Here is a 22,363-nt window from a genome sequence, read left to right as displayed (position 1 = left end):
CTATGTGACCTCCCTCGGCGCTTTTCAAATCCCCAATACCACTGTGAGCTGAGCAATTTGGAAAACAAAGGTTGGAAAGACAACTCTGCTGTGAATTGAGTTGGAGTAGGGAATTTATTGGGAAGGCGAATTGGTAACCGTCAAGACATTAGATTTTGTATCATGATCCGTAAAGCCATCCTCAAACCAGGCAGCCGTGAAATCTTCCTCGCAGAATTTCTCTTTGAGTTTGCTTAGATCTTCTGACTCGTCGTAGGTTTTAAAGCAATGTGTGTAGATATTGACCTCATGAAGAGAGATCTGAAGTTTCTCCAGTGACCATCGATCGAATCTCTCGTTTCGTGTTAGACGATTGTTCTCAGAATCCAATGTTTTGATGACGCTCTCTAATTTGCTCGGCTCTGAAGGGAGCAATGAAGATAATTGAGAATATTGGTTTGGAACTTCGAGTGGCTTGAGAGTTAAGTCCAAAGATGGGCTAGATTGCTCCTGCTTCGATGATTCTACCGGTTCTCCAGCTTCATCTATCAAACCCAGTGAGAGGCACTTTTGATGTAACTCCTTCTCCTCCTCCTCAGCAATTCGAATCTTGTAGATCAGATCGTCCAATTGAGCTTGGGAGCTATCTAGCCACTCTTGATTTTCGATAGTCAGGGGTTCCATATCAAACCGCTTTCTCAAGTCTACTTTCTCTTCGAGGCTCAATTTCTCATCCAAGATATCATCATAAAGTTCCCGAAAGTTGTCAAGTTCCCCGAGCTTCGAAAGATATGCATCCACCAATGGATGCAATTCCTGCGGCTTTGGTGGCTCGAGGCGTTCTGGTTCTTCCATCCACTCTGGATATCTCATGTGGCCCGCTAAAGCGGGCAAAAAACGTGAGGGGTCCCTCAGCTGACTGTAGAAATGCTCTTCGTGTCGTGACAGTTCATATTCTTGTATATCTAGATCACGCTCAAGATAGTTGTATTCATCTTCTAAAGAACCATATTTGTCTCTGGATTTCTGACAGTCGCAAAGCAACTCTTCTGTGGTCTTCTCAGACCACCATTCGCTTGGAAAGGGCATCTGAAATTCCCTCATTTTAACTCTCTTGAAGTACGCCTCGTCTGCAAGAGATTTCTCATTCTGCAGCATGCGAAGAACATGGCGCTTATGTTGAAGTGAGAAGCGTAGTGAAGCTATATGAGATCTCATTCTTGAGATATTTTGCCATTGATCATATAGTATAGAAGCTTCAAATAACGAAGGAGTATCTTGAATGTTCCGGGGAGGTGATAACTGTAGATGTTTTTGCGCGTTATGTGATTCCACCGTTGGCACAGAATCATTCATTTCAGCGTGTTTGTTAAGAGTTTTGTTTGACTCGGAGAGACTTAAAACATCACACGCAGCAGCTTCTTTACATTTCTGCCTGTAAATAGTGGAAGGTTCTGATTTGGTGGACAGAACTTTGCAATGCACGTGATTTGGGCTAGAATGTTGTCCACCGTTTTCGTGCAATTGAAGTTGACTTCTGCTTGATGGTAATGTGGGGACAGACGGCGAGCGATTGCAGAAACTGTCACCTATAGCTTGCCCCAGGTGCTTCACTATCTCACGGTGTTGTCCAATAGGTTCAGAACCGTCCGTGCTGTTAAATTCGTGCAGAATATCTGGCAAAGGTGGATCTTCATGTCTGAGTTCAGATGTCATATGAGGAATGTATTCATTGTTTATGCCATTGAAGTGGAAATTTGTGGGGGCGATACCATCTTTTGAAATCGGACAGTAGTTGTCTCGTGGCTCGTTGTATATAAGAACACGTGGTGTTGAGCTGGAGTTTGAAATACTTCCACGATCTTTCTCTTGCCCTACTGTCACCATGACTTTAGTCTCACGAAATCTCATCAATTCTTGATCGTGAACAGTATTTCGGCAGTCCTGTCTTGTAGTTGCTTTCGTCGTGATATAAGGCTTCTGTTTCTTGCAGCGACCTTTGGACTTATGCACCATGGAGCTGTTTGTGCAAGAAGTGCCAGATGCCAGAGCAAGTGACAGAAGTTTATCAGGCTTCTGAGGCCTTCGGGGGTTTCGAGTGATCTCCTTCACTTGCAGTGTGTTTTGGATGTTTATCCGCTCTTGTCGAATACCGCATGACCGTTTGATATCCCGGTTAGAACTATTGGCTGCTGCCCGCATCCGTATTTCTTCAAACCAATTATTGTTGTTGTTGAAACCTTTGATGACAGAGAACCGTCTTGCTCTTAATCATAGAATTCTTTAGTCGTTACCGGTGAGGCTGACTTGGAAAAACCCAGATGAAGACATGTCAAAAATAAAAGCACGAGGCCTTGAGATCTCAGAATATACTCTGTTGTGTGTGTCTCTATCTGTCCAATAGACGGAACTGAGGCTGAATGTGGTACATTCCCTTGTACAAGCATGTGCAAATCCATGCTACAAAGGAGTTGTACGATGTTGTATGGAATATTTCAAACCCCCACAGTTTTGTCCATTTAAGTCAACTGTTAAAGCGGCATTTTAGTTATCTAGCAAGGGTGTCACTAAGCTTGTATGTATGGTGTGAGGGTGGTGTCAAATTAAGCGAATAGAGAGCCCCGCATCAAATGCAACCACTTTCAAAAACCTACTGATTCCCGACAATCGTACCAATAGTATATCGCAATGAAGCAATAACTCTTGTCACAGCGTATGATGTTACCTCGAGAAAATGGAGAAATTCTACACCACATTGCGGACATTTGAGCCGCAATTGATGAGTGCCCACTCTGCCGTTGATAAAGGCAGGAAGAATCCCTGGTGGAGTGGTTCGCATTTTGATTTTTGAACCATACAAATGTCATAATATATATTGTATGGCAATGTCGTCCTCTACCTCTCACAAGCATAGCAGGACGCCGAGAGAGCCTTCCGGTCCTTTATGGAGTAATTGGGAATGGGATAGCGAAAGAGAAAGATGGCAATCTTATCGCACCAATTCTAGGGGTAAGACTGAGTGGAAATTTAAGAACGTATTTCCTTCGAGCACATCGGCTGTTGCACATATCCCGAGGCTAGAGGGTGCTTCATCACTGGATACAGTCTCTGAAGACACAGCTCAATATTCGAATGACCAAAACTATACTACAAGCAATAATAATATCGGAGCAGTGACCGAGTCACTGGCCGCTACGAGTTTGGATCCAAGACCCAATCCGGATCCACCCATTGTAGCTAAGCTTCAGCGAAACAACACTTCGACCCAGTACAATAATTTTGATCCTAGTAAGGACTTCATAGTCTGAACTTATAAATCATTACTAAAGCGTAGTAGATTACAAGGTGCACAGTGCTCGGGAATTCAAATTTGGCAAGGTATGGCATTAACTCATTTCGTTATCTCGAAGCATGTACTAAATCGAGCAGGTCTTCAAAGTTCTTTGGTCTGAACCATCCGGAAGCACAGCTGGCGGCGGCGGCGGAACAGTTTGGTCGCAAAGAGAGGTGCATGGCGAAATGATATATGCCAAAGTTCGTAGGTTTGTTATAATACACCCTAAACAAGGTCATTGTCTTTGTTTGTAAGTCTTCTATCATGCGGTTCCTTCCTCCCGTATGGCTGCTGTCTTTCACGTTATCACTGACCATCAGACTAGACCTATCATGTCTTACGAGGGAAGGGCGACAAGTAAATCTGGCGTACATCCTGAAGAGCATGCGATAATCTACACGACCCCTGAGCCAAGATTGATCGACAATGAAGATGGGAACAAGATGAAATTTGATCCGGTCAAGATGATACCGTACTCCCGTCGGCACATACTCGATACAGCATCAAGAATAAACTATGCTAAGATATATACCGTGGAATACAATGTTAAAGTGTGGTTTATTGGTCAAGTCGATCAAGCTTGTGAACACACAGTGAAGAAATCTTACAACGATGCCAACCAGCCATTGCCTCTATCATCTCAACCATCCGTTCCTACCGCCTACTCGATGAACAATCCTACTTATGATAATTCCTCTTATGCTATGCCGGGCCCTTCTTCAAACCTAGCTGGCTATCCTTCCACTGCATCTTACTCCTCGACACTCGGCTATGGTAATCAAATGTTTACGCCAACACCAGGCTATGGAGCGGCATCTGCTAATTCGAATATTTACGGCTCATCACAATACTCCGCTCCAAATTGCGCTCAGCCATTGTATTCCCAGCCGCAATACCCTCCGCAGTATGCATCACCATACCCACCGCAATATCCTCCTCCGCAATATCCTCCTTCGCAATACCCTCCATCGCAGCACCAGCCCTACTCGTCCAGCACAAGCCAAGGATATAATTACGAGTCCCGTAATACACATGAACCAGGCAGCGGTGACGGCCAACAATAGCTAATCAGTAACCTGTGAGTCCAATTCGGTTTCGCAGAAAAAAATTAACTAATAGATTTAGGCAATTCACGGGTACCATACGTTTAGGGGTTCGCTCGTTTACCCTCATTGCCATTTCTACCCGACCGGGATTCAGAGATACGCACCGTCTTTGGAACATCGCACTTCTATGTTTTTTCGGTTATCCTTTTCATGAGTTCTTTATTTTGATGTTTTACGATATGAATTTGAATTCGGAATATGGGCATATTCTTTCTTTTCATGATCCACGAAGTCACGAATGATATCCGATTTTCTCAAGTAAGGACTCGAATGCTTTAATCCCATTTCTTCTTCTTTTCTATATTTTTCAACTTCCGTTGGATTACAAATCACTCCACTCTCACTATGCTATCTCGAATGGGAAATACACATTCTCATTCTCATCTGCCGGTTTCAGATTTCACGTATTCACGCGTTTCTTTTGGCTGGGATCTGATTTTGAATATCCATAACGACGTCACGAACTATTATTTTCACTCTGTCTATCTTCTTCTTTGTCTCTGTAAGCGAGCGATTTCCTGCAGTTACTTGTTCATACTTTGAGTCTCTATATCAAATTGTCCATAGCTATTTCAATCTTTGCAAATATTAGTTATCAAACATATTGTTCAATCATTTCTTCTTCATTGTGAGCCTGATTTATATGTTGCTATCCTGAATTACGCCCCAGAGTGATATTTATATAATAGTCTGACACCACTGGTCCATTCGTTCACCCATCTACAAAGCATGACTGCATAATACATACATGCATATATATCTCCGGGAAGTTATCGAGCCCGTGTTCCTCCTAAGTATACCCCCACATTATTCCTCCTAAACGCATCTTCTTGAGCCGCAGATAAAATAGAGGATGACTGGACCTTGCCCCCAGCTTTGTTCTGACAAGGAATAGCCCGTTGCATATACTGTTTAAAAGTAAGCCATGGGATTGACATTCTAAGCCCTACCAGTGCACGGAGCTTTTGGTACCGAAAATTACTTTTCTACCCGCCTCCCTGATCTGACATGCATTTCCATTTCTTACATATCCGGAAGAAGTAATTAGCGATATATCAAACGCCCGCAGTTCCAGCTGAAAAACTGTCTGGCTCTTTGATCCCTGAAAAATCGAGACTTAATGCAGTATCAACTTTTATGCCATGAATTTGCTTGGAGTTGGCTTGTGGTTCTTGCGAGTTTCTGGGGGTCAGGAGCGCGGTGAGAAGTTGAGGATAGCAGTGACTAGGATGTGGATCAGTACATGAACGAATCAAGTAAGGCTGTAGGATGCTGAAAATGGTGTATATGTATGACGAGGCTATGGATTTACATGAATGTATGAGGTCAATGAGAAGCTAACGACTGCTGATGTGAGATCTTGGGATCGTGGCTTGGGTAATTAGATCTTTTTGTACTACTGGAATCCGGCTCCGGCGCCGAAGTGCGATGATCTCTGCTTGTAGATCTTTAGGGTGAAAGGAGATAGGACGAGTTTCAGGGAGGAATCACGGTAATTTTCCTATCGTAACGAGGGAAAGAAGGCTAAGATACTGAGGCTGAGAAAATTATAATTCTCGAGCAGTAAATTAGGAGTAGACGAGTGACAATAGGGGACTATATACGTTTGAAGGTTGATATTAATTTTTTAGCTGGTTCTTCCTGGATGGCTGCCCATATTGTATAGAAACTGACAAGTCTCGTGGATGAGCTAGTACTGTGATGATCATCCTGTGACGAGATTTATGATCATTGAGCGTATAAAGCTAGCATTCCATTCGAACTTAAGTAGAAACATTCTACAAAACCGCCGCTGAGGCATTCTTTCAACAGAGCTCACGAGCTTCTCATGAAACCTAATCTCTGCCACTATTCCGTATTTCCGCTCGCTGAGTTCATGAGTTACGGAAATCATGTTGCAAAATGGCATCAACAAGTGTAATTTTGAGTAGCTATCTTTCGAATAATTTCGTTTCGAAGACTGACACCCAGTATTTTTAGGACCAGAACAAAGTCTAGGCTAATATTTAGACACGAGTTCGAGGAACAAGATATTTGTGAATACTTACTGAGCTCTGTTGGGGCATTACAAATATGAACATTGGTCTACGGATAAGGACTCTGTGACGATTGGAATCATGTTCGGAGACTTTAATAGCTTATAAACTATTTTGGCTCTTGATTGGTAGCAGCTGGGCTTGTTGTTATCTGGCTCCCTCTCCGACCTTTTCATAGCCTGGATTGTAACCTTTCACTTCTTTTCCAGGATCCCTTCTATCCTCAGCTGTCCTCCCTAGACTACATCCCAACCTTCTGTTTCTCAATCTCTACCTCGAAAGTTTTTACCATCCTATTTCTTTCTTTCCTTTTTCTCACAATTTCTCGGTTCCCTTCTGTGTCCACATTCTCCCCACCCTGCCCATCCGTCGAGATATCAAAGTCTTCCGTCAAAGCCCTGATCGTCATATTTGCCGTATCCTTGAAATCAATACTATGAGCCATAAATAACCCTTCCATATGCACATCTCTCACATGAGGCGGTTTTTTCGAAGCCTTAGCCATGAATGGATTCCCCATTAGCGCATATGTCATAAGATCCATAGCCGTGACAGTCGGTGGAGAAGCATCTGGATTATATGCTAACTCATGTTCTAGAGATTGATCTCTAATTCGTTGATTCTTCTTTCCACCTTTGCGAGGAAATCCCTCAACTCCCAGTTCCAATTGTTTGCGAACTAGTTTTGCACGTCTCGTTTTGGCCTTCTCCGTGGATCTGACAACTTGTTGTTGGAATGGTGTCAAGACATTGTCTTTTATTTCATCGTAATCGCGTACGGCGGGATTATCAGGAGCATCGAGGTCGATTACTACTCTCGGTAGGACCAGCGGTTCTTCACTTTTGTAACCTTTGAATCGTTTAGTGGATTTCGAGATTGCGGGGAAATTGGATGACTTGATAGTGCGCCGGTATAATGAAAATGTCACTTGTTGACAATTCATGATTAAGATATCGAGACGACGCGGAGAGTGTGTAAATCTTTCAAAGTTTTGTCTTGATATGGATCGAATTAATAAAAAACAGCTGATTATATATTCCGTATTGGAAGCTAACGGCTAATCGCAATGTTAACAGCGAGAGCTCCACTTGCCTTAGCTCTAGTAAATCCGGGGTAACATTAGTTAGTAGTACGGGACTATATCTTAGTCAGCAAAACAACCATTTCAGTAGCGTTCGCCTCTAGGCTCTTTTCTCAACGACAACAACCACAATTTATTCCATCATTCCTAGACAAACCGCAAACATCCATCTCGACTGAAACCTCGGAATTGAATTGGGTCTCTACGATTACTTCAAGAACGCCAAAAAGCCTCAGCACTCGCCTTGCGATCCTCAAAACGCAAATTTATCACAAACCTTGAAAATGCCACCAGCAAAGAAGAGAAAGACCCGCGCGACGGCTGAATCATCAGAAGAAGTGCAACCACTCGATGCCGCCACCAACGCAGAAGAACCAACAGAGACGCCATCAGAATCGATCCCCCAGAAAACCAACGAACCCACACCGTCAACCACATCCTCCTCTACCTCAGATGCCGCCGCCAAAGCCAAAGAACGACAAGAAAGATTTAAAGCTCTTCAAGCCCGCGCCAAATCTTCCGCACAAACAAACCTCAAAGAAGCTACTCTTGAATCGCAACGTCTAGCCACCGATCCCAACCTCCTCACATCCTTGAACCGTAAATCTGCGGTCGCATCCCACAACCTCCTCAAAGCCGACGCCGAAGCTGCTGGCGAAGATTTCGAGCGCAAACGAGCTTGGGATTGGACTATTGAAGAAAGTGAAAGATGGGATAAACGACTTAAGAAAAAGGAGGCGCATCGAGATGATCAAGCATTCCAAGATTATCGACAAGATAGTCGAAAGGTTTATAAACGGCAAATCCGCGACCTAAAGCCCGATATGGATTTTTATGAAAAGGAGAAGATGGCAGCTGTAGAAAAAGCTGCTGCATCTGGAGGACTTGAGATTGTGGAGACAGATGATGGAGAATTGGTTGCTGTCGATAAGGATGGAACTTTCTATAGTACGGCTGATTCAATAGGGTTTGTAGAACACAAACCAGAGAAGGCGGCTGTGGATAGATTGGTTAAGGATTTGCAACAGGCGGAAGAGGCAAGGTTGAAGAAACAAAGGGCGAGGAATGCGGCAAATGGAGAGGATGGGGATGTTACTTATATCAACGATAAGAACAAGCAGTTCAACCAGAAGCTGTCAAGGTTTTACAACAAAGTAAGCACATTTTACGCTCCCGTTTCCTTTGCATTCGCTGACATTCTGTTTAGTACACTGCAGAAGTTAGAGATAGTTTTGAGCGTGGCACAGCTATATAATTATATAAGGGATTGGGCGGATAGATTCTGCGGAGTTGTTAAAACACCCTATAGTCTAAAATACAAATACAAAGCCACAATGGGCAATTTCCGATTATTATTCATTTATAACATCCCCTTTCTCCAAGCTTTCTCAGCCAATTCTTCAATCTCCTTGACCTCAACAGGACCTTTGACACTTTCCTCACTCAAAGCCTCCACAACGGCTTCAGCAACCACATCCGCCTTGAGCGGTTTGACGCCTGCAGCCCCCATGATTCCCCCAAATATTCCTCCCGTGAGCCCATTGAAAACAGCACCCAAACCTGTCGCCGCAGCCAATGGCATAGTAATCTTCCTCGAACTATCATATAACATACCAGGTCTAATAAACACACTCCTCATCTGTGGGAACTCGCTGGCAATCGTACTTTCGGCGGCACGCTTCGTATCTATATATCTTTGAGGTAAAACTGGTGCTCCGCCTGCTGCACTTATATATGCAAATGCGGGAACGTTTTCTTTGTAGGATTCAGAAGCGAGTGTAATGGCAGAATCTCGATTCATCAGTTCGTAGGTTATTTGACCGTCCTTCTCTTGAGAATGTAAGTCCTCGCCTGGTTGACGAGTCAAGGGATTTTGGGAACCTGCTTTAGATGAAGAAAATGCGCGAGAGAGTCCGGAAATGGGGGATTCGCGACCAGATATGACACCTTTGTAGTCTGCTTCAAGAAGGATACCCATAGAATGGACGACAAAGTCTGCAGATTTGAGGAGAGGAGCGTAGGTAGATGGTTTGAGAATATCGGCGCGTTCCCAAGTTACTTTGTGAGACCACGCGGGTGGTGTGGAAGAAGATGACACTGAAGACCAAGTTGGTTCACCTGATCGACTGAATTGGAAGTCACATTAGTATTATAACATAGGAGATTGGCGAGAATGGAAAGGGATAGAGGGGCAATGAAGCTGCGAACTCGAGCTCTCAACACACCTGATACTGGTAACATCCCATCCCCTTGCAACTGCTGATTTACAAATTCTTGAACCCAAAAATCCATTCCCACCACAAACCACTATTCTCTTGGTGACTGACATATCTGAATATTTGACGTCGATCCGTTATTTCTTATAGAAGATTACTCAAGAAAGGTATGAAGAGGAAAACAGCTGATGATTTATATTCTCGATCTTTTGATATTCCTTCTACCCTGGTACTCATCGGATCTTTTAAAGCCCGTCCGTCCATCGTATTCTTGTAGACGTCAGTATGAATGAATCATTGACACTGACCACTGACCACTGACCACTGACCACTAATGATCTAGTACTTTCCAGGGTTAGTCAAGCCTGGGATGTATCTACTAGATTAGCTTAAACCTTAATTATTGAACGACCTAGAGACTTTCAATCCCGAATCGCGACTTTTGAATCTTTATTGATTATTTTCAATCTGCCCCTCATCACCAACGACATCACCACAGTCACTTATCTATTGATCTACGATAATAATGGCACCGCCGAATACACAAAAACGTACCAAAGGCGTCTCAATCTATAGACCCTTTGTATATGGTACCACATCTCATAAGTTCAGTGCGAAATATCCAAAACCAGAGGGAACGCCAGAGGAACATACACATCAATGGACGGTATTTGTAAAGGGAGTTGATGATGTGGATATTACGTATTGGTGTCGCAAAGTCCAGTTCAAATTACACGATACTTATCCGCAACATCTGAGATGTATGTATTTTCTTGTTCTTGTGTTTGTCAACTTGCGCAAAGTCTTTGCGCTTTCGTCACTATCCATTGTAAATTGGATACTCTTCTGTTTACATTACAACCATACGCTAACCGATCTTTCCATGATTTTAGCAGTCGAAAATGTCAAGCCAGGCGATCCATTCCAAGTAACCGAGACCGGCTGGGGTGGTTTTGATATTCAAATAAAAATCTACTACGATCCAATCGCCAACGAAAAAGCCCAAAGTTTCTGGCATCGACTGGTACTCGAACCTTATGGCGATGATCAACTACAATTTATCCAGGACCGAGATAATGAGGTGCGATCTTGGGTATACGATGAGATGGTCTTCAATGAACCTTATGAACAATTCTATGAGGTTTTGACAAATCCCGTACCAAGGGAGAAAAATAATGGGGGCAAGGGAAAGGCGACAAGGACGATGAGGGGAGGGATGGTGGGAAGTGTGGGGGAGAGAACGGTCTTCATACCCATGACACAAAGACCGGGACAGCCATTTAGTAAGGATGGAGAGAGGGCGGAAGTAAAAAAGTTGGTGGAGGGGAAGAAAACGGTGGATAGGCAGAATGAGGAGTTGAGGAACGAATTAAGGGAGAAGGAGGAAGAAGTGAAAAGATTAAAGGCAGAGTTGGAAAAGTTATGAGACGGTGTATTTTTGATGATGGGGATGAAGTGAAAATGGGGATAGGGATGAGAATCACAATTGTGCTCAGGTTCTACGAATCATCAATTGAATTTGGGGGACGTCGATATGAGTGCCCAGTCATACATACACAAGGGGTTAAGCAATTTTGCGAACCTGTTCGGACATCCATAAACTTGGAGGATCGGCGCATTACTGCAGAGGCTTCAGTAGTCAGAAGACACTTCTCACTATTCCGGATGGCGCACAGGTCACAAGGATGATATTCAAAAGTGAGTGGGATAAAGGAGACCGAACTTTGGCGAAATTGGAACCGTACTTTGAGTGCGGAAGTGTTGGATTAGAAGAATGGGCTCACAGGCCATTATCACATGTTCGATCAAGATATCAGTGGACGCGAATCAAAACCTGGGAATTGATGCTTAAAGTCTTTCAAGGATTTAAAGAAGAGGAGAGATTGTAAAATAAGCATGAGTGACAGAAAGGATATTCGAGATAGATGTCAGAATAACATCCTGATTTATGTCAATTTACAGGCATAGAAGAAAGAAATTGGGGGGAGTAAAATAGATACTCGAGATTAAAAAGCGCACATTGAATTTTGTGAGAGAAATGAATTTCATCGATGTCTTGTTGTCTCCTTTATTATATCTCATACAAAGTCTACCCCTATAATTCTCCGTCTACACATACTCCTCCTCTTACTCCAGTCCACTACGCATCCATCTATCCACCACTCATCAGATCACTAAACATCCTATCTTGAAATACTATCCAGGTAGGTAGGTACTCAGCTCAACCTCGCTTAGACGAATTTCGAATTCATCGGTTTCATAGTTTAACCTCGCTAGCTCACCAGCTAATCAACTAATACATTGATTTATATATCATCACACGAGCATACTAGCTCACCCACTCCACTCACTAAGCCACAACTCATTATTGCATTAAAGACCTCTTCAAGTTCGGGAACTCGAAGTCACGCTTTGACTCGACACGACTCGACCAGGATACTCGTAGAATAAATAACATACAAGCGACGTCTAGCTTCATAGTATACTGCCATGGCATACTAGCACACTAGCATATTAGCATGTCATATCAATCCATCAACACACTGCATCTCATCCTTCCATGCGAGTGTTTCAGCTCACAAACTCATTCGTGGCGTGGGTTATTAGTATACGAACTCACTAGCTCACTCTCTCGCTCAGTTATAGATACCTACAGACATCAGCTTACAGTATAGTATCATATCATATCATATTATATTAGCAGAACTATTCAGCAGATCTATTCATATACTAACCTGTTCCAATTTAATACCAGCGAGTTGATTATTTTCTCGGCTTGCTCGCTTGATAGTATAGTAATAAGTTAAGTGTGTTAATATAGTATGCCAATCTCAACGTGCACCATTTATCACCATATATATACATCATATATATACATATACAAATACATAAACTCAAACCCCAATCCATCCATCGATCAATTAGCATACGATACTAGCTCCCCAGCTCTCACACCAGCTTCTTAGCATCTCAACTCCCCAACTCCCCTACTCACTCACTCGTCTATTCACCCACTCACCCGCCAAATAGTAAGTAGATTAGCACGCCAACTTATCACCATAAAATCCCGTTAGTATACTAGTTCATCATCTCACAATCATATTGATATACCAGCTTATGAGCCCACTGCCTCACTTCACCCAGCCCACTAACAATTCACTCACTCACTCACTCACTCACTCATTTACTCCTGAACTCACCTCACCTCACCTCACCTCCCAGAAAATCAGAAATATCAGAAATATACAGATACCACGTTTTTTAGCGTATATAAATATACATAAACATATACCTATACATTTATCTATACCTATATACATATACATCCATATATGTATACATCCATATACATTCAGATACATATCCAGTGTAGGCAATAGTATACTATAGTGAAACTGTGGCGCGTATTAGCATATTGATATTGCAGCTAATATATATAGAAAGGAGGCTATACCACTTTCGTACATATTCATATATCTAGAGAATACTAGTAATATACTGAAATACTAGAATCCAATATAAAGTATATATTTCTATTCAAATTAAATAATAAAATTCTATTCCTTATTTCAAATTGAATAGAAATCCCTTATTTTTAATCTAATTTGGATAGGAATATATATTTTATATTGGATTCCAGTATTTCAGTATATTGCTAATAATATTAAATAACTAAATGATATTGAATACTTTCAATAATATTTATGAATTCTATACCACATATACATATTTCAAAAAAACTCGATACGCACCACTAAACTAACCCGTATACGAAATACGGGAAATACTATTGCCTACACTGTACATATCTATTTATACATCCATCTTGAACACACATCTATCTATATCTATACCTACCTAAATAGACCTAAACCTACACCTACCTACCTATTTATCTATCTATCTATCTATCTATCTATCTATCTATCTATCTATTTATTTATCTAACCCCTTCCACATTCCAAAATTCTATATCTTCGCACTACCCATGGACATGTATATATTCCAGCTTATTTAATATCCTGAATCGATCCAATGCCATACATTCGATATCTGATATACCGCCTACTCGTGAAATTTAGGTATTCAGTGATAGCGATTCAACAACAAATGAAAGAAGGGTGATTTACGGGAGATGTATTAATCATTACTCAACATTCACAAAATTACAGCTATCAACCACATAAAACGAATGAATATAGATCAGATCTCGGTATAATTGTACTCTATCTATCTCATCTCTCCAATCTTTCTCCCCAAAAACTTCTCCTCTAAAATGATCATACAATCGGCACCAAAACAAGAAAGGTATCTTCAAGGTGGCAAAGACAAAAGAAATTCGTTAGTAGGCGAGAAGTATCGCTCAAAACGACTTGCAAGGAAAGGAATCGTAAAGTCCTGTGTGTATATAAAATTTGAAACAACTTCCACTTCCCCCCTCTTCACATCAACCCACACAAACATCATTTAAAAATCAGGACTCAACAATCCCCAAGCAACCAAATCGCTCACAACGAAACAATCCTCAAGAACCAACTTTTGTGTACCTACTACCGAAACCACCCAGAATATTGATATACCATCCCCTTCCTGCCTGACCCATCATATCCCAAAATCCATACATTCAAATTATGCCAAACCTCCCATGAGGTATAGCATATCTTTTGACCAGCAAAAAAGAAAACTCGCTAAATCGCAGCACCAAAGTTTTTATCAATATTAAGTACTTCCAAAAACACAAAAGAGTGGAGTGTTCGTAAGTCCGTAATGATTCCCATGAAACTCCCGTGAAGTGACACACAAAGGAAAGAGTCGAGATGTTATACATGGGTTGAATTGAATGTAATATAGCCTACATTACAAGGCTTTTGGTTCATAGGCTGGGGGAGCATCATCTCCATTGCTTGATGTAGACCAGAACCCTTGACGAGCGGCTTTGTCGTCATGTTGACGACGTGCAAGTTCAGAAGCCATCTTCATAATCCAAGCTTGTTCGAGAATTCCTGATGGTGATTCGGTTGTCGAGAAGTGGAGTCCATGTGGATATGAGAATGGTGTATGTGGTGGAGTAGTCGCTGACTTTTCTGGAGTGTATGAAGTGAACGCTGATTGATTATAAACGGGACGCTTCTGTTGTTGCGTGTTGATTGGCGTAGAAGGTTCCACAGTGAGTGTTGGAACTTGATCCATCTTGACTTGTTCAGGAGTCATAGAACGAGATGGTTGAAGTTTCTTAGGTGAGTCTCCAAGATCAATACTATTGAATCGCACCTTTCCGGATGGTGGGGTAACTGGAAGGTCTTCTGGCTCCTCGGGAATACGAGAGGGAACAGTTGATTCGGGTGCCGTAGTCGTCGAAGCTGTCTCGCTTTCGCCACTCTCGCTACTATCAGTAGTTTTGGGTTTCCTCAAGTTCACCACTCTATTCTTCTTCTTCCTCGTAGGATGTGATCTTGAACCTCGATTGGCACCAAGACTTAACCCTGTTGTGGCTGAATTCATATTGACCAGCGATGGTCTGGATGGTATTCCACCGTGGCCATCATCAGAGTTTCTGTTTGAGAATGTATACGTTGTACTTTGACCTCCGAGAGATGATTGAGGCCTATGGAGAGATGGAGTTGCTGGTGTGGTAGTTCCAGCCGAGTCTCCTCTTTCAGAAGGTGCCCATGCTCGAAATACCGCGTCTCGGATGGAAGGAGTAAAGAGTGACAATGTTCGATGAGAGTTGGTCAGTGCGGCTAATCGAAGTAAGTTCTTTTGTGAGAACAAGGAGTGAATCTCTGATCCACCGTCTAATGATAAATTGGAAATCTCAGTCGCATCTAGAACATTTCCACGGGCATCGACAGCATCTTGTGGTGGACTTGCAAATGGATCTATTGCCACCTCGTCTTTAGCTTTCTTCGCCGCGTCGGCCATTTCTTGGTCTTCTTTTGCTCTATATTCTGGACACCATAATCTCAATGACAATCTGTGAATGATAGCAGGCAATTCATCCATCATTAAAGTCCTCAACTGTTGCTCGATTTCCTTTTGTAAATAATCCTTAATGAACGGTATCGAGTCAAAGGTAGAGGAGACTTTGAGAGATTCGAGGGGATCATTTCGAAAAACCAAGGTTAATCCCTTGGACTTTGAAAATACCACAATGATGAAAGCCGATAATTTGATATCGGACAAAGTAATTTGTAAAGGGATGGTGAGCCCCGCATCTGCCGCGAGGGGTTGTGGAGAGGTGAATGAAGGTTTCGAGAACAAATGATTGTTTAGCGGATTAGCCTGTATGGATATATTAGCTCTGCATTATAGGTTTATGTCAAGCATATGCGATATGCAAGGTAAGTGGTGAAATTCAAAGACGATTCCCCTCTATGCGCGTCGATAATTCTGCCATGACAACTCATTCATCGTTCGATAAAACGTTCCAACAAAAGTGGGAGAATAAAGGGTTTATGCGGAAGAGGTGAAATGTAAAAGGTAACGACGACGACGATAGCGACCGCGAGGAAAAAGAGGACCATCAACGTACCTGAACTCTTGTTTTCAAAGTCAAGAAAGCGTCTCCAGAATAGCACATTTTGAAAATTCCCCTAAATCTATCTTCCGCCAAATCCCCAATCTCCAATATTTCCAAATCGGGCGGGACCGAACCCAAATTTAATTCGTTGACGAGAATATCATCTTTTATGATGGGAGGCTTGGGAGATTTATTGAGAGCTGCCGTGAGCATCTCTTGAGCTCTTTGATAGAATTCCGCATCTGCCGTGAGAGGCGACCAGTTAAAATTGAAAGCCATGTTGATATAACATTAGATGTCGACGAACAAAACGTTCCTACGCAAGAGTAGGTTCGTTTGAGGAAGGATGGGTCGATGTCGATGTCGATGAAGTTCTTGATTGATTTTAAGCTGACTGGAGCTTCATAGAAGGAGAAGTCGCCTCGACAGATATTTTTGATAGATTTGATCGTGCGAGCAAAAAGACTTTTTGATGGATGGATTGATGATCGTGTGACGTAACGATTGATGCTAATCCTCTTAGTTTTGATGAAGAGGGAAAGAAGAAGAGGACGAAAGGATTGAATTTTATGATATGAAGATGAATATGAATATGAACTTGACAAGAAGATAGATATTCAATGTTATTGTTTTGTGTGTGTGTGTGTGTGTGTATGTGTATATATATATATATATATATGAGAGGGACAAGATATGGTTCCTGAATATAAAAAGTGATAATGGAGCTCCTCTTCTCTTTGCTTAACCCAGTCTCTTAGTAAATTTTTCATTCCGCATTTCTCCCTCGCTGGATTTTCTTATGGCTCGCTTCCTGTAACCTGTAACCTGCAACCGTATGAACCCTGTTTATCTCCTCTTCTACCTATGGAATGTGAATATGTGAATGCCATTCATCCGATGTCCCGGAAATGCATTTGATACGATAGAGACATACCTAGGTATCTGGTAGATAGGTCGGTCCTTCACTCGGAATAGGAATCAATATAAGATTCCTATTGTTGGTGGTTGTAGTTGTAGTTGTAGTTGTAGTGGTAGTTTCTTCTTTCTGATCATAATAATTGTGTGTTATATATTATATACTATACTATCATAGTTATAGTTATAGGTATTATGTATTATATATTATATCATATATCATATAAGTTAGTAGATCTTCAATATTGGTCTATTGACCATAATCACAATAGCAAAAATATTAACTTTTCGTCATCATATTTTTTGATTCATTTCTTTCCCCTCACTTCACTTCACTTCACTTCACTTCACTTCACTTCACTTCACTTCACTTCACTTCACTTGATTCACACTTCACAATTTAACTCACAGACTCAAATGTGCTCTGACCACTCATTCCCATGGATTAATAATGTGAGACCCAGAACCATTGATTTCCCTCGGATTTCTCTCTCCTCGGCCTCCCGAACCCCTCCCGTCACCTCGTAAATAGAAAAAAAGGAAAAAAGAAAAGAAATTTCTATTTAAAAACCAACAAGGAACTTCCCGGAAATTGGATCATAATCTCTATAATTTCTATAATTTCTATAATTTCTATAATTTCTATAATTTCTATAATTTCGATCCCCATCCCGGAAAATCATCGTTACGGATTCTAATCATTTATCCGATGTTCACCACCACCTGTCCAGGGCATATTAATTTCCTTGCATAATTAATTGATCATGCATACTTAATATTCACTCTCTTCCACGTATCCCCCCAGTTCCTTTCGTTCCATGTAAGGTTATGTGTGATTGACTTCGGACTTTTATTACAACCTTAAACATTGATCAGCATCTGTCTTACTACGTCTGATCATCAACACTTTCTTCAATCCTCGGTACGTGAGATGAATTGGTAACAATGTTTTTGTTTTTTACATCTGGATATCAAAAAGTGCTCAAAACAATCTACACAGAATGTAAAGTCACTTGTCATTCATTACATAGAGCCTCTCAGTCGAGAGATCTGAGTGTGATGTAGTCCATCTTATACTCCGCACCTCCGCCTCTCTTCATCTTCTCACCTCCCAGTACTCTTCAAACGAGCATGGTTATTCAATCACATAGAAAGTTCTATAGAAACCCTAGCCCAACATCTCTCTTCATGCAGCATTCTTCTCATTTTGCTTCAAGGTCATTCCTTCAATTGTCGCCAGCCTCGGGGGCACATGGTGATTTGCGAAGAAGTTATGAAGTGCGACTACGTAATTTGCAGCATGAATACAATACACACTACCCTATCACTGATCTCTGTTTCAAATCACAACATCAACAACGCCGAGGTCTCTATCCCGTTGAAGGGCGGTGCCGGCAGAAACATGGGAACAAAGTGGAAGAGACATCTTCTTCACCCCATCTTCTTCAGTGATACCAGACCTATGATTTCATAAGTCTCACTCACACGTCAAGCTTCCATATGTGAATATGATGATAGCATTCCATGTTTACTCGGCATCATAGTCGCCAACCATCTCATTCAATCTCACTTCTTTCCTTGGTCTCTAGTCTAGTCGAGATTACACTTGATCCATGGGGAATGATGGAGCTCAATTCGAGAGTCTCAATGTTATTCTGCGGGCCTTGATATCGTACAGCCTTCAAGTACAGATTCTCAATATAGTTCGATTCAATACCTACAAAGTTTTATATCACCGCTGCTTGGCAATATTATTACTGCACCTCTAGCTGTATTTTCACCCTTTTTTGATTCCATCTTCATCTCCGTCGAATTCTCTTACTGAAATTCCTTCCACGTTTCCATTCCCTATAGGCTATCATCTTTTCTCCAATACATTCATACCTCCCACTTCATCCCAACTTCTTGACTCAGCTTGTCTTTCCCTCCACCACTAAAAGTCCAAGCGTCATTTGCGCTTAAGCTAAATTTGGATTACGGTGAACGAAAGAACCCTGATATGACGCATTACTTAGTAAGTTTCATTCGTTCCAATTATTTCATAAGACCCAATCCGGTTTCTATTCTTCAGTTGTTCCACTCATTCCTCACTCATTTCTCAGTCATCTTTTCCCCGATTTTCCATTCAAATCAATTTGATATAAATACAATAAATAATAATGAATACTTTATCAATTCAACCTTATCATCTCCCCAACAGTCATATCAGTATCAAAGTTCTTGCAGAAGGGGCTGCAAATGTTATATATCAAATCACGGTTGGTCCAGGATCACAAGACATTGCCGAACTGGACAAGGATCATCAAGAATTAGAACATCTCTCTGGTAATTTTTTCTAAATCTCCTTTGCTACAAATTGCATGAAACAATACATCTTCATGCTTTTATGCTATACTATCACCATGGTCCTAAGTTTCTCCAGGAAAATTATTACGTCTTCGGAAAGATGTTCCCACTACAGCCCCAACTGCAGATTCACATCAGCAATGGCTCGGATATATCTTACCCCTATTCAAACCAGAACAATTAGTCACTCAAGAATTGGTCTACATTGGTCATCTCAATGTAATTCCTGGATTGAATACCGATCTCAGACGTTTTGATAACCCCGGTGGTACATCTCCCTCAAATCATCTCGCCCCACCACCAAAAGGGAAATTTTATCGTTCAAGAGCACAAAGTGGTACTTTCTTAGCGAAAGACGATTATGGTCTTCTGGTAACAGATATGACACCAAGTACGTTGACAGTTTTCTCTTTTGTCGCCGCGTGTATTAATAAGTTCGCAGGGAAATCATTACAAGAAACTGTCGTAGAATTTAAACCAAAATGGCTCTCTCCATCCCATGAAATGCCACCTAAAGCCATAAGATGTCGTACTTGTGCCCTTCACGCACGTCGGATCGCTTTGGGAGAAGAAAGAAAAAATACTGATCTTCAATCATATCTTTGTCCACTCAAACTTACGGATGATGACCCAAAGTTAAAGTTCGCAAACTATGAGGCATCCGCTTCACATATATTACACAAAACTCCTGAATCACCTGCCGTTCAATCACTTGCACAATGGATCCACGAAGATCCTTTATTAAAACGGCTTCGCGATCTCCAAACAGAGTATGATCGTAAGGGATCGTTGAAGTCGGAAAAAGCATCGCATGAACTTTGCGTGGCGATGACCCTCAGAGATTGTTCTTTGTACATTCGTATGAATAAGAATTCACAGGTTATAGAAGCTCGTTTGGGAGATCTTGACTATAAATCGGCTAGTAAATATTCTTCGTGGAGGAAGAAAGAACAGGAATTGGTTGATGAGGGGTGGTATTGTGGTGAAGAAAAGAAGGAACTGAAACAACCCATTGACGAGTGTCTGTTGTCAAGAAGGATTTGAGTTATGTGGAAACACTTCTGATGCCACCGGGCTGGAGAAAGTCTCTGGTGAGAAGTTTCAATGAGTTGGGAATTCCATATTCATGAAGTTGATTTCCAATATTGCCTGCAGTCTGATAATCAAGAGCTCTGAATGTCCGAAGACAATTCGAAAATCGAGATGCAATCAACTTCTCCGATCACTCGAACCTTCTGGTCATATTCGAGCAGTGATAGCTACGATCATCGGACTGTAGTCGTAGCAACGGATACCATAGAAGATAGGATTTCGTGCGGGTGGGAATAATGTTTAATGGAGTTTGACATAGATGGTTGGGAACATGGGTTAGATAATAATTATGAGACACCCTTATTTTTTTCATTGACACTGCTACTTTATACGTATCCGCTATAGAAGGTATGGTTGGGGAAATAAGTATTGAGGGATATTTTGTGTATTCGCCGGAAAGGACAAGTGCGGGAAATTTACATTTCTTTTCGGACGTACATGTATGAGGCTTACCCTACACCCACAACGCGTATTTCGAGCCATAGTCATGGGAATCTGAATATTCGAATCTTAGTCTCATATTGTGATTTGGTATGTGTGCGTCGTGAACTGTGGAATTTGGATGGGATTGGGATGATTGATTGATTTTCAGTAGATCATCTCGGTTTGAATGGTTTGGATAAGTAGTAGAAGAGAAAGAGCTCAGTGGGAATATCATTGTATAGAGGTTGGGGTGGAGAGAGAGAGTTTGTTTGTGTGTGTGTGCGAGAGAGAGAGAGAGAGAGAGAGAGAGAGAGAGAGAGAGAGAGAGAGAGAGAGAGAGAGGTATAAGGGGGATTTGTTTTTCTATGTGGTATGTAGTATATGGATTTGTTGAGGTTATTGAGTTTGTTAATTGTAAATTGGGTGGTGGGTAGTGGGTAGTGGATTGTTTGATGTATGTGTTTATGTGTTTATATGGTGGGATTTGAGATTTGTCGAACAACATACATACGAGTATGGATAATTAATCATCACATATTACATGATCGATACGGGCGGGATGAAGATATAGTGTTAAAAGAGGGTATAATGGTATAATGGTTATGGGGATTGCCCATTTTTATGTATATATATATATATAAGTATATTCGGTTTCTGGACTTTTTTTTTCTTCCTGGAGATATTTATGTAGCTGAGTATCAGTCTGGTATAGGGGGGTGGAACTGACATGTTCATCTCCGATTATATAGTGGATTGAGGATGATTTGATTGGATTGGATTTACTTTGAGGAGATTAGAGGGGAGGTGGGTGAATGGATTGGATCGGAATCATCATCTAAACGAAAGATTAGAATTTAGATTTTAGATTTCGGGGATGTTTTATTATTGAGTATTGAGTATTGGGTAGTGATTCTTGATTACCGATTACCGATTATTGATTGTTCAGAGTTGAAAAACTATTAAAGTTTTGTTGATAATAGGTATGAACTCCAAATTATCAAATCTCCAAAAGCACGCCTACTATTCGTCCCTTCCTTCCCCTCCTCTCATTTCATCTCTGGTCCGCTATATCTATCTGCTTTGGAATGCTTAGAGGGATAGATAGAAAGAAGGGGTTTATGTGATATGAAATGAAATGGTTTGGTTTGGTTTGGTTTTGGTTTGGTGTATGTTTTTGTGTTTGTGTTTATTGAAATCGCAAGACTGGAAAACTGGGTATGTGATACGTGTAAAGATTTAGCAATGGCGAGGAATTTTGGAAGGGGAAGGTAAAGGAGAAAAGAGAGGGGTATTGTATAAGTTGGGGAGGGGTGGT

At 41.4% G+C, this 22,363-nt stretch overlaps 8 protein-coding genes across 8 annotated transcripts; 4 read left to right on the top strand and 4 right to left on the bottom strand.

Moving 5' to 3' along the window:
* Window positions 1–114: 114 nt before the first annotated feature.
* On the bottom strand, window positions 115–2,181 carry EAE97_007874 (uncharacterized protein; the record flags this gene model as incomplete). Its single annotated transcript, XM_038878388.1, has 1 exon — window positions 115–2,181. The coding sequence occupies one exon, from the start codon at window positions 2,179–2,181 to the stop codon at window positions 115–117; it is 2,067 nt and encodes a 688-aa protein (XP_038730638.1).
* Window positions 2,182–2,672: 491 nt separating this feature from the next.
* EAE97_007873 (uncharacterized protein) lies at window positions 2,673–4,991 on the top strand. The gene is made up of 5 exons (XM_038878387.1): window positions 2,673–3,267; window positions 3,317–3,357; window positions 3,409–3,563; window positions 3,639–4,391; window positions 4,439–4,991. Exons 1-4 carry the CDS (start codon window positions 2,859–2,861, stop codon window positions 4,375–4,377), a joined length of 1,344 nt encoding a protein of 447 aa, XP_038730637.1. The 5' UTR covers window positions 2,673–2,858; the 3' UTR covers window positions 4,378–4,391; window positions 4,439–4,991.
* Window positions 4,992–6,696: 1,705 nt separating this feature from the next.
* EAE97_007872 (uncharacterized protein) lies at window positions 6,697–7,398 on the bottom strand (the record flags this gene model as incomplete). Its single annotated transcript, XM_038878386.1, has 1 exon — window positions 6,697–7,398. The coding sequence occupies one exon, from the start codon at window positions 7,396–7,398 to the stop codon at window positions 6,697–6,699; it is 702 nt and encodes a 233-aa protein (XP_038730636.1).
* Window positions 7,399–7,820: 422 nt separating this feature from the next.
* On the top strand, window positions 7,821–8,791 carry EAE97_007871 (uncharacterized protein; the record flags this gene model as incomplete). Its single annotated transcript, XM_038878385.1, has 2 exons — window positions 7,821–8,690; window positions 8,744–8,791. The coding sequence occupies 2 exons, from the start codon at window positions 7,821–7,823 to the stop codon at window positions 8,789–8,791; spliced, it is 918 nt and encodes a 305-aa protein (XP_038730635.1).
* A 105-nt stretch (window positions 8,792–8,896) lies between these two features.
* EAE97_007870 (uncharacterized protein) lies at window positions 8,897–9,865 on the bottom strand (the record flags this gene model as incomplete). The annotated part of the gene is made up of 2 exons (XM_038878384.1): window positions 8,897–9,662; window positions 9,762–9,865. The coding sequence occupies 2 exons, from the start codon at window positions 9,863–9,865 to the stop codon at window positions 8,897–8,899; spliced, it is 870 nt and encodes a 289-aa protein (XP_038730634.1).
* A 337-nt stretch (window positions 9,866–10,202) lies between these two features.
* Window positions 10,203–11,807, top strand: EAE97_007869 (uncharacterized protein). Its single transcript, XM_038878383.1, has 2 exons — window positions 10,203–10,513; window positions 10,646–11,807. The coding sequence occupies exons 1-2, from the start codon at window positions 10,279–10,281 to the stop codon at window positions 11,176–11,178; spliced, it is 768 nt and encodes a 255-aa protein (XP_038730633.1). The 5' UTR covers window positions 10,203–10,278; the 3' UTR covers window positions 11,179–11,807.
* A 2,802-nt stretch (window positions 11,808–14,609) lies between these two features.
* EAE97_007868 (uncharacterized protein) lies at window positions 14,610–16,551 on the bottom strand (the record flags this gene model as incomplete). The annotated part of the gene is made up of 2 exons (XM_038878382.1): window positions 14,610–16,034; window positions 16,285–16,551. The coding sequence occupies 2 exons, from the start codon at window positions 16,549–16,551 to the stop codon at window positions 14,610–14,612; spliced, it is 1,692 nt and encodes a 563-aa protein (XP_038730632.1).
* Window positions 16,552–18,144: 1,593 nt separating this feature from the next.
* On the top strand, window positions 18,145–21,049 carry EAE97_007867 (uncharacterized protein). Its single transcript, XM_038878381.1, has 4 exons — window positions 18,145–19,201; window positions 19,290–19,512; window positions 19,610–19,924; window positions 19,976–21,049. Exons 2-4 carry the CDS (start codon window positions 19,347–19,349, stop codon window positions 20,575–20,577), a joined length of 1,083 nt encoding a protein of 360 aa, XP_038730631.1. The 5' UTR covers window positions 18,145–19,201; window positions 19,290–19,346; the 3' UTR covers window positions 20,578–21,049.
* The last annotated feature ends 1,314 nt before the right edge of the window (window positions 21,050–22,363 follow it).

The sequence above is a fragment of the Botrytis byssoidea genome (genome assembly GCF_014898295.1).
Source record: "Botrytis byssoidea strain MUCL 94 chromosome Unknown BBYS_016, whole genome shotgun sequence".
In the NCBI taxonomy this organism is placed as follows: domain Eukaryota; kingdom Fungi; phylum Ascomycota; class Leotiomycetes; order Helotiales; family Sclerotiniaceae; genus Botrytis; species Botrytis byssoidea.
The sequence above is the reverse complement of the archived record's forward strand: the minus strand, read 5'-3'. Positions and strand labels throughout refer to the sequence as shown.